Raw genomic sequence first — 17,493 nt, forward strand, 5'->3', positions numbered from 1 at the left:
TTATATCCTCTTTCAGGGTTCCCCACCCTTCCAGCCTGATTGGACATTTTTAATCCCAGGTGGCCAACTGGACCATTTAGCACCAGTCAACCCACTCTTGGTTTTAGATCTGAATAATTAACTAATGAGATGGACTTGAATCTGATTGTTTTTTTTAGCTCTCACCTGATTGCCGTTCTACGATTCCAGGTATCAACTATCAATGGGAAAACTTGGTGCCTGCACAAATCCAACCTCTCCTAACCTCAGGGCAGGCTCATGGGCTGGTGGGCTTCTTGAGTGAAGTAGCACTTTGGACTTACCAAAACAAAATAGGAATTTGGGGGAACAATACACAGATGACTGCAGAATTAAAGGGATGAAATGATGATAACAGGGCTCACAGGGTGTGGTTTTAGGGTAGAATGAATGAATGTGTTTTTTCAGGGTGACTGCCAGCATGAGCCAGTTTCAGTTATGTCCTGACCACCTGTCATTCTGCTTTAGATGCAGACTCCCGGACGAACACATTGATCAGACTGAATGGTCAAAGTGAAAGTAGGGAGGTCTTTCAGCCAGCAGCTTCAGCAGGCTGCTCTCATTAGCACAGCAGCATGTTGGCACAATTGACGTTTTAACTTTCATGGAAGGAGATTCCACAGCTTACTTGCTTGGCTTTTACCCACTAGCTTTCCCCTAGTGTAACAACCAAACATTGCCAAGTGTCTCTGGAAAACAAAGCTGTCGCCCAGTTGAGAACCTCTACTTGCCCCTCCCTGGCCTGGTTTCGTGGCCTGGGAGTCCAGCTTTATTTCTGTTACTTTTCTCCTCAATAAATGTTTTCTTTCTCTAAAAAAAAAAAAAAAAAAAAAAAAAAATAAAGCAAATCAGTCCTCTAACTGAAAGGGAAATGGTGCTGGATGCTAAAAACAAACAATATCTACCAGGTCTTTAGTATGTCAGCCTGTCTCCATTGTTTCTAGCCCTGGTTGTAATCCAGCCTCCAGTCTGCAGCATCACCGGCTGCTTGTGCTTCTCGCTCATAGAGAGACACTTTGACTCTTTGTCCCTTGCTTTAGCAGTTAGTCAGACACACTCTCTTTTACACCATCTCTGTCCCATAAATATACATCTTTTTTCTATGAAAACAATTATGTGTTTCCATAGTTTTTGCCCCCAAACAATGAACTTGAAAACAGAAATTGTGTCTCACTCATGTCTGAGTGCCAGTATGTGTCACACAGGGACTCCGTGCATTTTATTTTTCATAAATGCATAAACTGAATTTCCATCATAGGTGGAGTAAGGCATGGGTACAATCCTGTCTATGGTTGTGTTTCATGGAGCATGACAGCCAGGTAGGGATGTCCATTTCCAAACCCCTCAAATGGGGGAGTGTGTTTGGTCTATTGGGAGTTAATTCCTCAACAACATACATCCCCAGCTGCACAAAGAATTACTCTAGGAAGACCCTCTTTTCGTAGAATTCATGATGTTCCCACAGGACACCAGTGCCAGTACTGACATCCTGTCTTCACTGGAACAGCGTTCCTCCTGGGCTCCCTTGTGGTTCCTACTTGACCAAGGTCTGATTATAGTTCTCAAGCTCAGAACAGTCAGAATTGCTACATGAAAGAAGCTCCCAAGATAGTTTTCTGTGCTTTCCTCACAAAAGAACCAATAACTGATAAATAAAAACACTGTTTTCTAGGGGGCTTCTAGAAATTAAAATATACTCTGCTTCCTTTTTTAAAATAAAAATACTGTTGCTGACCTTTTTAAAATAAAGATACTGTTGCATGTGACCACATGCCTCACATCTGGGAGACTTCTGGAAGTCCATGGTCACATGTGTGCCCCTTCTCTTACTTCTTTTTATGGCCTCCTCCACTTCACCCAGATTTTTAGACTATTTTCATAACAAATCCATTCTTTTTTTTTTTAGGTCTGAATTTTTCTTTTTTAAAAATATTAATTTTTTTATTTTTTTACATCATTGTTCATTTTTAAACAATATTTGCTTCCCCCCAACCCCCCAATAGAGTTTCCTTCACCAGTGCAGCTGTGCACCATCACCTCAGTCTCCTGTGCTCCTCCCTCCCTCCCTCTGATCCCTCTCCCTCCTCCTTCTCTGCAGGATGTCTCTGATTTATAATTGTCCGTTTTTGCTTTGTTGTGTTTTCTACTGTTATTATTTTTTTTTACACTGATGTCTTATTTGGTTCCCCTATATTCCCCTATATTATTTGGTTCCCCTATATATAATTCCTTCTAGTTCCATCCACGTTGCTGCGAATGGCATGAGTTTATCTTTTTTGATTGCTGAATAATATTCCATTGTGTATATATGCCACATATTCTTGATATAGTCATCTATTTTGGGGTATTTGGGTTATTTCCAGGTTTTAAATAGTGCTGCAATAAACATAAGTGTACAGGTATTCTTTTGAATCGATGTTTTTGTGTCCTTTGGGTAGGAAATGCAAATGGCCAACAGGCATATGAAAAAATGTTCAACATCCCTTATAATCAGGGAAATACAAATTAAAACCACACTGAGATACCACCGTACACCAGTAAGAATGGCACGAATCAAAAAAACAAGCAACAACAAATATTGGTGAGGATGTGGTGAAAAAGGAACTCTCCTACATTGCTGGTGGGAGTGCAAACTGGTCCAACCACTATGGAAAGCTGTCTGGAGATTCCTCTGTCTACTAAAAATGGAGCTACCATATGGCCCAGCAATTCCACTACTAGGGATCTACCCAAAGAATAAATCCATTTGATCCTTTTAAGTGATTTTTTTTTTTTAGAAGGCTGTGTTACAGCTCTTTCTGGGCTTGCTAATCATAATTTGAACAGTGCCCCAAGAAAATTCTACCTTTGCTTCAACTGTTCTATTCCACTTGAGAAGCATATTTTTTTCAGTTTAGTTAAATAAAAAATCAATACATCTTTCTTGCACAAGATTTTTCAAGTTATATTTGCCAGTAGAAAGAAATTTCATCTCATTCTCTGCTATAATTGTTTTCCTCAGATCTATCTGAGCAGTGGTTCTCACCATCCAGCGTGTGCTAAAATCACCAGAAAGCTCATTATAGCTCTGATTTTTGAGTCTGGGGTGGGAACCAAGAATGTGCATTTCTAGCAGGTTCCCAAGTGATACCCTTGATTTTGGTCTGGGAACTACACTCTCAGATACACTAGACCATAGATTCCTGTAAGACAGATTTTTACATGTAGAGTCTACCTAATAAATAATATGTGATCTTTTAATGTGCCTTAAATTTACGTTAGGCCCTCAGATACAAATAGAATGAATGGACTAGTGAATGAATGATTAAAAGAAAAAAAAAACCCACAAAAATCTACAGGTAGAATAAATAAGTAAAGGAATGATAGAAAAAGAACCCTTACAAAGATTCTATTTATAGTTAGTCCATTTTCCCTTTTTTGGTTTCACTAAACTTTGATCAAACTCTACTATAATTTTATTTGATTAAAATTGGCTGGTGTTAGCAACATATGCATTAAACTGAAAGAAGAAACGAGAATTCTGTTTCTCTTCGAGATTTAAAATAATTCTAATTTTTAAAATTGTCTTGGTAATCCCCTATATTTTTAAATTGAATAGTGTACATAGACTATTTCACCTCAGGCACTTAGTAAAGGGAGTCAGAACAAGAGCCTACTTTGCCAGGTTGAGTTAGAAGCATAATCAAACTGCCAACCAGTTGTTCTCAATCATGTTTTCAAATAATTGTATTAGTAGTATCAATGGGCATTCAGAGGTTAGAGTTCATTCCAAGAATATGCCAATATTTAAATGATGGTCTGATTGGATTTTATATTATACATTACAAAGTAACAGGACAGTTTTGTACATATATTGAAGTCACCCGGGGACTGACAGGCTTTAGTCTTGAAAGTATAGAAATATGCAAAATAAGGAACCCCTCAAATATGTAAGGGCTTCTGTTTGCAAGAGATTACCACAGATAATTGAAGACCACACAGAAAAAAATTCTTATGTGCAAAACTCTTAGGTACTTTTTCTCCTGTATTATGCCTGGAGAACTGTAGCAACAAGCCTGCATGACTAAGTGTGGTACTCTCAGAGGAAGAGTCTCTTTTGATTGAGACTTGAGTCCTAGTCCCAGCTGTGCAAAACCATGTTACCAATACCAGCCTACTGCCTGCAGCAGGGACTGCCCCAGTTTTCTCTGTTCTCCACTCCAGGGATTATTACAAGGTTGTGACTGCTCATGAAGTGTACTCTCTAGTACAGAAATAGAATTGCCTAAAAAAAGCAATGGACATTTTGACTCCGTCTTTGAGTCATCAGTTAACGAAGGGATCAATTAATGGTGGCTCTGGATAGCAATGTATGGCATCAGGAAACTGTTACTTTTTTTTTTTTTTTCAAAAATTTCACCACATATTTAGGTTATGTCACATTTGGGATGCTAATGTTTAAAAATGGAACTTTTAAAAATGCGTATCATTTTATAAAATTCCCAGGCAGAAGGCAATATATCATAGCCTTTAAGACTATGGAACCAGACTCTGGAATTCAACAAAGGGTTCAACAAAGAAACTTCAGTTATATGACTTATCTTTGTGCCATTTACTTATTTGTAAGATAGGTTCCTCACAGATGTGTTTTAAAAGATCAAAAGAGTTAATATACTTAATGCAGTGCCAGGCGCCCAGTAAATGCTCAATAGATAGCTGCCATTATTGTGTTGCTGTTTGTGTTGATGGCAGTCTTTCTAATAACTCCTTTCTAGACCAGTTGGATCAGGTCTTTATGGCTGGCACCTTTACCCTTACTTTATTTCTAGCTCTGTGTCATGAGAGAGAATGGTACATAGCACAGTATAGAAATTTGTACCATTTCTAGATTCAGTCTGTCCTTTTGACATCACAGTTTATTTTAGTCAGGGCTAGAATAATTGCCCTAGTACTTCAAGGTTATGAAACATGCTAGCAGTCAAGATGAAAATGTTCTGGCTTGTACCAACTTTTATTAGCCCATTTGCCTCTCAGGTAAAATGAGGAGCAAAATAAATCATCATTCTTTAACTACTCATTATGTATTCTCTGTTCTTGTGAGTAAGAGAAATGGATGAAGCCCAACTACCTATTTTCCTTTTTAAGAACTGATTTGTCCTTGTGCAATTTTGGTTTTTTCTGCCCTTTTTTTGATACTTTTCTCTTTCGGTTGTAAGGTTTCATTTCTTTGTTTCAGTTCTTTTGGCAAAATCTGTCCTTTTCCTTTTTAATCTGGGTGGTTTCCACAGTGAAACAGGTTTAAACGATGGAGTTTGTAAAGTCGACCCACTTAACACTTGCAGCCTTGTTCCCAGAGGCATCTAGAAATTGCAAGTCTAATACCCATTTTAAGATTAAGACACGAAGACAGAGATTTGTCAACTTTTAAAAAAAAAATAAGATTTCTTGGAATCTTTTGACTATATACATATAAAAACTAACTTCAGTTTTTTTCTCATTTGTGGAACTGCCTGAAAACATTGTATTTTTCTTTTAATTCTCTGTGTAGAGATTAGTTCATGTTGACACTTGCAAACCATTTAAATCTAATTAAAGCAAGTATACTATGACACTATATTGGGAGACTTCTTGCCCCAGTAACTATTTTTATCCCTTCAGGTGCTGATTTTCTCCTTTTTGGAACCTTCATCTTTAACAAACATATAACATCAAAATTGCCAAACCGTTTCATTCTCACCAGATTTCATTTTAAATACCAGGAGTATGTATATTTTTCCTTTGTTGTTGCCACATTTGCCATTATCTGAGATGCAAGAATGATTGAAGATGGGAAATTGGAGAAGAATGTGTGCTAGTTAGGTCTGTCTGCCAAGGACAGAGCAAGGTCAAATTTATATTGGCAGTTTGTTAAGTTGAAATGAACCACTTCAAAGGAACAGGAGAGCAATTCTTTCCTGAACAGGTTGTCTCTGAATAAATGGTTTTCATCACCTGACAATTCTAGTCGTTTAATTATAAATGACCAGTCATTCAAGTATTAAAAGGAAGAAAATGGTGTAATAGGCTAACCCATTTGATTGGAAGCCATGTTTAAATGTTTTCCCTGCAACTATTCTCTGCATTAAGAAACCTAGCAAATGGAAATGCATAAAATCTGATTTGTTAATCAGATTGCATCTGTGTAATTAGTAATCTGTAACTAAAGGCTATGATATGAAATGTGCTACTTAGCAGTCATCAAAAATTCAACATTTCTATCATTTATGATACAGCTGAACCAGAACAGAAACTTTATCACATCTACAGAGATTTTACTGTAAAAAGAAAAATGTGGGATATAATAACATTGTGGGGTGATGTGAGACTCTCCCTTTGTCTCTCCCCTTCAATATACAATTAGTAAGACATCCATAACTCAAGAAAGGTGCCTCTGCTCAACACCACAGGATACCAGAGATATCCATACATCAGTATGTCTGAAGATGTGTCAGTTGGAACACATGTAGGAATCAGGGTAAAATTGAAAATGGTGTCCATGATCCCGGCTCCAGCAGATAAGCCTGCAGCTCCAGCAAAACCAGTAGCAGCAGCAGCTTTACCAAAGAGATTGAAAGTCTATTAAATATAAGAAGAAAACCAAACAAATTCTAGAGCTGGACAACTAAATAAATGAGGTGAAGAACACATTAGAAAGCATTGAAACCAGTGCAGACCTTTTGGAAGAGAAAATAAGTGATACTGAAGATAGAAATCTAAATGATTCAGGCATAATAGGACAACTAATTTTTTTTTAAAGGAAGAAACCCTATGAGAACTACTTAACTATATTAGAAATTAGAATAGGCAATATAAATTAAAAAATGTGTATCCCAGGAGGAGAGGGAGAAAGAAGCAAAAGAGCTTACAAAAAGAAATGATAGCTGAGACCTTTCTACACTGGAGGAAGGAACTGAATCTCTAAGTCCATGAAACCAATAGAATGCTTAATTATCTTGATGCAAAAAAACCCTTCTCTGAGATATATTATAATAAAACCATCAAAAGTCAATGATAAAGAAATTTTAAAGGCAGCCAGAATAAAAAAGACAAAAACATACAAAGGTACCCTCCTTAGGCAAGCAACGTATTTCTCAGTTGAAACTCTACAGATCAGGAGAAAGTGTATTGACATATTCAAATTAGTGAAAGATAGAAACTCTAGCCAAGAATATTTAATCTAGCAAAGTAGCCCATTAGATGCAAAGGAGAAACACTTTCCCAGAGAAATGAAAAGCTGAAGTTATTTACCACCATTAAACCTGTCTTACAAGAAATATTGAAATGGGGCGTTATTTATTTGCTATTTGCAGATAACGTGATTTTATCTGTAAAAACCCTAAAGTCCATAAGAAACTTATTAAAAATAATAAGTACAGCAAAGTTACAGGGTGCTACATCAATATTCAAAAATCTGTTAGATTTCTATGTACTAACAATGAACTGTCAGAAAGACAAATTAAGAGAGCAATCCTGTTTGCACATTCATCATAAAATATTAAAATGCCTAAAAATTAATTCAACCAAGGAAAGGCCAGTACACTGAAAATTTTAAATATTGTTGGAAAAAATTGATGACACAAAGAAACGAGAAAATTTTCCATGTTCATGGGTTAGAAGAATTAAAATGGTTAAAATGTCCTATTACCTGAGGCAACTTACAGATACAGTGCAATCTCTACCAGAATTCCAATAGCTGTTTGTGCAGAATTCTAACAGAACATTCTGATTTTATTTTATTTTTTTGAGACACCTCTTGTTCACTAAATTATGTAATTTTCAGGAGTCCAGCTTCACCTTAATAAATGTATATCCACATCACTCCCATAATTATCCACCACTATACAATTTATCCCCCATACTGGTTCATCCCATCTTCTTCCCCTCTGGTAACCACCGTTTTGTTGTCAGAGTCTAAGGATTTGTTCTTATTTGTTTGTTTTGTTTTTTTTTTAACATTTCACCTGAGTGAAATCATGCAGTATTTGTCTTTCAAATTTGCTCCAATAATTTATCCTTCTGAATTTTTAAAAATATTTTTTGATGAGGAGTCCTTTATATATATATTGCATATCAGTCCTATGTGAAATGTATATGTTGTGTGGGTATTTTTTCCATTCTTTTATTCATTAATTTCTTAATGGTTTCTTTTAAAGAATATTTTTATTTTGATAAAATCTAATATATCTTTTTTTTTCTTTTCTGGTTACTGCTTTCTCTGTCATAAGAAATCTTTGCCAGGTTCAAATCACAATGGTATTCTCTTTTTTCATCTAGACAATTCATAATTTTAGCTTTACAACTTACATCTGTGTCCATCTCAAATTAATGGTTATGTATGATATGGGATAGGAGTCAAGGCTAGGTTTTCCCCATTTGGATATCCAATTCCACGTAGTTTACTTTTGTGATTGTGTCCTTCTTGCTGTCTATTGTGATTCTGCCTCTTCGTCTTTGATGCTTATGAACTAGCCTGATCCGTTACACACAGCAAATATTCAATACATGTTATTTGAGTTGCAATAAAGATTTAGAGGATAATAGAGGACTCTGGCAATCTTTCAATGTCTCCTTTTATGAGATCCGTCCAGCATATTAAATGCCAGTGTATAGCGCCCTATTCAACCTTTGAGTTAGCATTAGCTGCCAAGAATATAGCTTGAGCAACAAGGTGATTACTTAAATCTTTGTCTTTGGCTTTTTGGGAATGAAAAATGGAGAAAAACTCAGCTTTTTATTGAATTGTTAATATATGCTAGACGTGGTTCCTCATTATATTTTGTTTCATCTTTATATTGAACTTCTATGCTAGATAAGGAAATCTGACTACTAAAGATTTTAAGTGACTTTCACACTATACAATTAGTAAGTTGCAAAACTAAAAGTTCTGTAGTACAGGGGATAAAAATACAGGAAAGTCTGGAGGAAAGCCAATAACTTGACTCTGATATAAAATTTCTACAATAGAATTAGCACTTGATTGATGTGAATGTGTATAGAACTTGATAAGTAATTAAACATAATAACTTCTAAATCAGCCCTGTCAAGGAAAACTAAAAATTACAGTCTTTGTACATCAGTCCAAGTATATAGTGACATTTGAAAAATAAAAACCTTGGAAAACATTTGACCCTAAATCTGTATGGTAAGTATTTATTAGACAGTAAAAACAAAAAAAAACAAAAAAAAAACAAAACATTAAAATCATAAATAGTTTCAGGTTCCACACATTCTTCATGACTTTTTGGAATATCTCATATTCAGGTGATAGAGCCAAGCTTTTATTTCAGAAAGCCACAATGTTCCCCTAATATTTAGATTTGAATGTGTCTTTTTCCCCTCCTTGTAGTCTTCCGATGAATGTGTACACTGATCTTTTCTTTGTTTGCAGGTATGCTTCAGAAGTGTCCTTCTGTCGATGACTTTGTAGATGCCCTTGTTTGTGACTTGGATCTGGACTTTGAAACTTTTCTCATGGATTCTGAATGATGGAACACCTTGAATTTTTCAATCAAGATAATGTAGATATTAACTTTACTGTAAATGCTGCCGCTGTGACTCATTTCTAATTTCAGTATTCACTTCTGTAATAATTTCTGCACAACCTTAAACTAATGGAACTTGGAATAAATAATTTGTTTTAATTATGCTGGCTTTTAGGCTGTTTAGCAGATTTTTTGAACACATGGAAATTACGCAGAGAGAGCACTGCAAAAATGCACTTTAGGGTGTGGGCATTTCCTTAGTCCTACCACTCTCCTGTTGAACTTCTCCCCCTTTCCATCAGTCTTTACTTGGTTAAATTAGAGACTTAAAAATAAGCCAAATTACTTCAGTGTTATACATTCCTCAGAATGTATAACCGATTCTTAAGGCCACTATACTAGGCTTTAAAAATGTACTTGGAGTAGTCATTTACAGTGACCAAGAAACCAAGTATGATATCCAAAGTACTTGTAATTAAATACAGGTACAATTAATATGATGTGCCAAGATCCAGCAACTGATGAATGAGGAAACTTGGATTCAGATCATGTCTGTCTTTATCCTGAGTGCATCTGCTTTCCATTATCACACACTGTATCATGGTGTGTTAATAGGAAAGAAATTATTCAGTGGGTTTTCCCATCATCAAAGTCAAGAATGTAATTATAGACTTTAGTTTAAAATGATAATGGCTGAGTCTCTTCCTGCTTCTTACTAAATGAGCAGTGATGATGCAAAAACAAAAAACAAAAAAACTGTAAGATTATAAATCCCCCAAACTAGGACACATGTCTAACCTCTACCAGAGTCCGGTGTACTTTCTGCAAGCTCAGAAACAAATGAAACCAGATGAAGAAATGTCAGTGGCCCTCCCCAAACCCCTGCCCAACTGAGCCAGTTTCTCCAGGATACAAAAGAGAAGTCCCTCCTTTGCCCACCTCCTGCCACGTTGAAAAATCCAAAGCAAGCCACTGGCAAGCTGTCAGATTGGCACTTCCTGCATAAGCCACAGTGCCGCCATCTGCCCTCTTCCAGATGGCAATCCTCCCCATTTGAATTGCTCAGCCTGTGAACTCTTAGAAGCTGCAAATCAGAGACTACCTAGGCAGGAAGTGAGGTTTCCTCTGTGCCTAAAACAAAGTGGGGGAAGGAAGAGCAATGCTTGGGGTGATGTTGGCAACAGAAAGAGCCCAGATATCAGTACCCTAGAGAGGAAGCTAGTTGTTTTCCATGCTCCTTCCTACTTATTCATAGTATCTGAACCATCGTAAGGAAAGATTTTATTTGGTGAACTTGCACTACACAAATGCTGACTGTATCCTGGAAAATGGACCTGGAGAAATTGACACCAATCTGCCAGTTATAGGTAATCTGAATAGGTACTTTAACTTGCTCATAGGTGTATTTACCGTGACAAACCCCTGTGTCTTTATTAATCTCTTTTCAGTTGAAGGTGAGTTTGTACATGGAGCCTATGTGCAAACATTCTTCAGGCAAAAGGAAGATCACCTAGAAGATCATAACTTTGAAAATTACTTTTTAAGTAACTGAAGTTCATGTAGAAAACCTCTCTGGCATTCTTAATAAGATCTGAAAAAATTCAGTGTTTATGATGATGAAAACCATAAAGAGAGAATAGTAGAAATTAAAACACAATTGGACAAACCTAAAAGAAGATAAATAGGATAAGAAAGAAAAGCAAAGAAACTGAAACACAGTAAGTATAATGATTTAATACCTTACCAAAGCAGAAAAGAGTGAACTTATTGAAAACAAAGTTGAGCAACATCTCTCAGAATGCAGGTTATTATTAGGGAAATGCAAACCAGAACAACAAAGGCATTTCACCTCATACTTCTGAGAATGGCTATCATCCAAAAGACAAGGGAAAAAAGTGTTGGAGAGGATATGGAAAGGAAGGGAAACTTGTGCACTGCTGGTGGGAGAGTAAACTGGTGAAGCCATTATGGAAAACAGTATGCAAACTTCTCAAAAAAAAGAAAAATAGAAAAATAGAAATTCCATATGATCCAACTATCCCAATTCTCAGTTTTACCTGAAAAATATGGAAATAATAATTTGAAGAAATAAATGCATCCCCATGTTCAATGCAGCATTATTTTTAATAACCAAGGGTTAGAAACAATCTAAAGGCCCATTGACAGATAGATGATTGTATAAAGAAAATATGGTATTTATACACAATGGAATACTACTCTGCTGTTATTAAAAAAAAAAGATGAAATTATGCCATTTGCAACAATGTAAATGGGTCTAGAAGGTATTATGCTTAGTGCAATAAGCCAAATACAGAAAGACAAATGTCATATTATTTTACTTATATATGGCACATAAAGAAAACAAATTAATGAACTAATTAAAATAAAAACAAAATTTTAGGCTATAGTGGTTACCAAATGGGAAGGGGGACGGTGGCTAAATCAGTAAAAAAGGTTAATGCATGGTGAAGAAAGGAATTGAATGTGTATCGGTGAACTTAATATAGAATGTGCAGGTGTGGGTTTATAATGTTGTGTGTCTGAAGTTTACTTAATGTTAAATGTAATGTTACTTAAACAAAATTTTTTTTTAAACAATAAATTTTATTTTTATATTCCCCATACAATTGCAACCCCCCCATTCTGACCCCAGTCCCTCCCCTTCTGCCCCCCACCCCCCAAAAAGTGTCTCTGGTTCATAGTTGTTTGTTGATTTTGATTTTCACTTTCTTATAGTTATTCATTTTCCTGGTCCCTTATTTAAGTTTTCTAGATTCCTGCTATGAGTGAGACCATCCGGTATTTTTCTTTTTCTTTCTGGCTTATTTCGCTGAGCATGATCCCTTCCAGCGCCATCCATGTTGCTGCAAATTGCATGTTTTTATCAACAAAATTATTTTTAAGGTGGTGGGAGCTAATAGCAAGGCAGGAGAATGGAGAATCACCTTGAGGTCATAGAATTCCTGAGCATGTAGTTGAAACAACTGGAACAAAAGCAATAGCAACAAATTGTGTCCTCCTGTGCTGTGTGCTCCCAGGGCTCAAAACAATGACTAGCATATAGCAGGTGCTCTGTGAATACATACTAGTCAATGAATTTAAGGAAACTCTTTTGAGATGAAAAGGAGAAAAAGTGAGTATTCATGTTCAAAGGGAACCCTTGATATGTCCATCAATGTGAATGTACTCAGTACCACTGAACTGTGCACTTACAGATGGTTAGCACAGTAAATTTTTTGTTTTATATATTGTACCAAATTTTTTAAAATCAAGTTGTGTATGAAGAAAGAGAGAATATCCTGATTGCAGGCAAAACTAAAGCAGTGACAAAACATCCTCATCTCTGCATGATCTGCCATATTTGAGAGCATAAATGTAAATGAAAATGATAAGCCAGGGCCTCCCCGGTGGCGCAGCGGTTGCGCGCTGGGTTGCGAAGCTGCCTGTCATCCTCTGCAGCAGCGGTTCGATCCCCAGCCACCGGGTGAGGGTCCCACATGACGTGTCGACCTCTCCTGCCTCCCACCGCTCCCCTCAGCAGTGTATTTCGTCAGTCTGCCTGTTCTGTTGCCCGCTCTGGCTCTGGTGAATTCTCTCACCCTCCCGCGCTTCTGACTGTACCCAGTGCTTGTGTAAATAAATAAACAAATCTTTAAAAAAAAGGAAAGAAAGAAAATGATAAGCCAGCACAGCCCAAATTGGACTTTCAGAACGCTTCCCAGGAACTGTTAGTGTTTCATGAACTCAAAAGGGTCCCCTTATTAGTGTTTAGATACCTCTGGGGAGCTCCCAGTTAAGCTTTGAAGGTTCACTATGCATAGAGCAATCCTACAATCACAAAACACTTAGCATTGCTTATGTAACCCAGTATTTCCCAAACATATTTGATTATAGGAGTCCCTTTGTAAAGGAATATTGGGGAATAATTGATAAAAGCATTCAGACAGAAATACAGACTTACATATAAAAGAATAAAAATTGTGATACTCGCAGAATGCAATTGCTTATCACCAATAAAAGCCAAAGGACAATGAAAGAAAGTTTTAGGAGGTTAAAGGTTGAGATGCAAAATGATACTCTCAGATATGTGAGTGTTTAGGAAACATCTTTGCTTTGTACCCTTCTTTTAAAATTGCTAGAAGACAATTCTACTCCTAGGTATCTACCCGAAGAACACAAAAACCCTAATTTGAAAGGAGCCTGCACGCCTGTGTGTATCACAGTACTATTTACCATAACTAAGACATATGCCCCAAAACAGATAAGTAGATCAAGATGATATGTTATGTATACACAATACAATACTAGTCAGTGGTCAAAATAGATAAACTCATGTCATTCTCGGCAACATGGAAGGAGCTGGAAGGATTATGCTACATGAAATAAGCCAGAAGGAGAAAGATAAATACCAGATGGCTTCAGTTGTCTGTGGAATATAGAGAAACCAAACAAAGGGTCAAACACAGACAAACCATAAAACCAATCCTTCAAAACTGACCTTATCTGAGGTATCCAAGAGGGAAGGAGAAAAGGGGAGGTATGAGAATGAGGCAGAGTTGTGGGGGGGTGGCAGGCAAGAGGGAAAGGAAATCATGCTTATTTTCTGCAGGCACTTGGGTGTATATTTAGAGACACCACACAGATCACAGGCCCCTATGTTATTTTCCATCTTTCTGCTTGAGGATGTCACTGCCCATGGGTAGAAGATAAAGTAAAATATGTGATTTTACAACATTCCTAGGAAAGATATAGGCTTAAATAGGGACTGTTGGGTGGGAAGATGAAGAGGGGGGACAGACATTCTAGAATATTCATCCAACAGAACTAGCTATCAAACTTCGTGGCAGAAGGGTGGAATCTAATACATATGCCACCTATGTGCTTATCTTAAGCATGACTAACACTTGATTTTAGAACAAATGTGTGACTAAGTAAGAACTAGACTCAAGCTGGAGGTGGGTCACTAGTGGTCATCCTTTCAGTTGACATTTAAGTAATTAAATATCTGCATCTTTGAATAAGATCATCTAGCAATTGTGAATTATTCTCCAGGTGTACTTAATCTCTGAAAAACATTATGAAGGCTTGTTCAGGTTCCCCTCTGAAATCCAGGTGGCTTAGGCCATAGCACTACCTGGGTTTATGGCTAATTGCACTCCACAGACAATGTACTCTGGCATTCAAATATTTTATCCTCTCAGCACTTCCTGTGGCAGTATGAAATGATCCCCATTAGAGTAAGACTTGGAAAATAAATAAAGGCCAACTTTTGAGCATGCAGTAGTAGAGTCCAATGTGTGGCTGGTGAGTCTTTGCTCCTGCAAGAGTGCCAGTTATGGAATGCTTGCAGGAGGAACAAGTCTTAGACAAAATCCTTGAATTAAATAGTAGGTATAAGCTCTGGTATCAGTGTGGTTAATTCACAGGGGCAAAGCATGAAGCTCTAACTTGCCCATATTTGTAAAAAGAATTCAGTTTCTTATAATATGAAATAGAAGGGATTCAGGATTATAAAATACTATATAAAAGATGCAGGAAATGTAAACACATCTACTACATAAATATAAAATACATTTGACTTGGGGACACCCTGGGGCAGCAGACTGAGCATTTTATACATTTCTTCTTCCACTAAGCATCAAGGAGCCACTGGGTATATCAACTGGCATGCCATTTGTAGGGCCATTGTCTTGAATTCTAGGTTTTTAAACTCTATATTACCTGGATGTCTTGAAGATGCATCAAAGTTGGCCTCCAAAATTGAACTCATCTTCTATCCAAATACTCCTAAGTCATTGTCTTGAATAGTGGCATCCTGTTCTTTCCAGTTGCTGAAGTAGAAACCCTTCAAAGGGGTTAGTTGGTTCTCTGCACACTCTCATTCTTTTAGCTTGGGTTTATCTTCCACTCTTGCGCTTGACCTATTTATTACATATCTGGCTCAATAAGACAGGGAGTAAGCTTACTCTTCTTAGCTTCCTTTTGCCAAACTTGACTGCCAGATTTTTATCAAAATAGCAGTAAAAGCCTCCAATGTAATCTGGGCTTAAAGTACGAAGAGTGCAAAGACATGAAAAGGAGGAGCAGTAAAAGGAAATGCTGTGTAGACTGCCTGAACCCCAGAAGGAATGAAGACTTGGAACCTGATACTTCTGGAAACATCTTTAAAATCTGTCAGATACAGTTATTGAAAATGAGATTTATGAAAAAAAAATTTCAATTTCTATCCCTTTTTTAAGAATCCACAAAAGGACATGTAAGGAAATTTATAAGAAGGCTTTTGGAATTTATAAGAAGAGCAAATGGAAGAAACACCAAGAGAATTGGAATCAAACCAGCCTTAGCAAAGAATTTGTGTAAGATTCTGTTTTTGTTGTGAATGTCAATTCCATGTATTTTACATGACTAGTCAGAGAGAGCATTGCTGCCTGGGAGGGAAGGCGCAGATCTTCAAGACTGAAATCCATGTTACATGCTAACTGGATGTTCAGCAGGAAGAGGGAAGCCTCAAGGAAGCAAGCATTGTCAACATTGGGGGGTAGGTGGGGTGACAGGTCCTGGCTTTTTTATGTTGATTCAGCATCAAGTACAAAGTTATTTTTGCTCTTTCTTACCAATGGTGTGGAGAAAGGAGCTTGATGCAGGGTGTGGGGGCTCTTGAGTGTGCTGGAAGTAGGTAGAAAACATTCCCTTAAAGAGGGTCAAACCACCTGGCCACGTCCCAAGGCCAGGCCATGCTGCTCTAAAGAGCTTAATTTCAAGCTTTTTAACTTAAAAAATCCTTTACAGTTGATTTCTTAGATACTCAGTTTAGGAAAAGTACCAGATTTTGTTTCTATTTTATCAATAATAGCTTTTCACATTTAGTACTTAATAATTGCTTATGGTTAGAAAGATTTCTTGTTGAAAAGGGGAAGTAGGCAGGAATAAGGCCCAGTTGTTCTAGCTCAGGAAAGAGATGCTCCCAACAAGACAGCTTGTCAGGGACCTGCTGGCACAGTCACTTATTGGCCGCCGTGGTGGGCTGAACCAGAAACATTTCCCAGCAAAGGCATCTATGTTGTAGAAACAGCTTAATAGGAATGAAGCACATAAATGAACCCTTAGTTTCAATCCAAAGGGCAGTCACCGCATGGAGGACAGTACTGGCTCTTTGATGAGCCCTTTAAAGCTCTTTAAAACCTGCCTCATTACCATTGCTGTTGCTACCCCAACAGCAAAATAGCTGTTGGGGTAGCAACAGCTACCCCATAAAAATAGTGAGCCACTGGCACTGGAAGACGCAAGACTTGGGTTAAAAATTTGTTATGGTTGGAGGAAAAGCATGGTGATTGAGAGCAAAGATCATAAATGTGCACAGAGAGAAGATTGCTGAGGAAGATTAAAGATAAGCAGTGTAAATACTTCTATGGAGCACAGTTTGTTTCCAATAGTGCTCTCATTGTCTGCAGCTTGTTTATTGAATTAGCCACTTCCATAACACAGATGGCTCTTTATTGGGAAGCTTATGGCTCACTGTGTGTTCTCAGGCACTTAACTTTTTAGGCTGGAAATTAAAAAAAAAAAAAAAAAAAAGAGCCAGACAAAACATGTTGTGCCTGCCCCAAATTCATGTGTCAAATCCTAACCTGCATGTGCCCATTGTGAACGTATTAGAAGGTGGGGCCTCTCAAAGACGATTTTGTCAGAGGGGTAGAACTCTTAGGAATGGGGTTAGTGAGCGCCTTGTGAAGAAGCCCCTTCTGTCACATAAGGGATGACCAGAAGTCAACAATACAGATGAGGACTCACTGACCAGCCCCCAGAACTGCCAGCCCCCAGAACTGGTGGAAATTAATTTCTGTCGCCAAGAAACCACTCAGTCAACGCCATTTTGCTCTAGCAGCCTGAATATACTAAGACAGCATGTGAAAATATGCTGTCCACAGTGCTTTTAATAGGAATGAAGCACATAAATGAACCCTTAGTTTCCCAC

The 17,493-nt window shown here is 37.4% G+C and overlaps 1 protein-coding gene across 1 annotated transcript in view; it reads left to right on the plus strand.

Annotated features, from left to right (window-relative positions):
• The window catches only part of MIPEP (mitochondrial intermediate peptidase), a gene marked incomplete at both ends in the record, with an annotated part of 150,438 nt that extends 140,916 nt beyond the window's left edge, over nt 1-9,522 (plus strand). The window contains one exon of the mRNA XM_084235308.1: nt 9,425-9,522. Coding sequence (XP_084091434.1) covers nt 9,425-9,522 — 98 coding nt within the window. The remainder of the gene's footprint in view (nt 1-9,424) is intronic.
• Nucleotides 9,523-17,493: the final 7,971 nt, after the last annotated feature.

This window comes from Talpa europaea, assembly GCF_964194135.1.
Source record: "Talpa europaea genome assembly, chromosome: 6".
In the NCBI taxonomy this organism is placed as follows: Eukaryota; Metazoa; Chordata; class Mammalia; order Eulipotyphla; family Talpidae; genus Talpa; species Talpa europaea.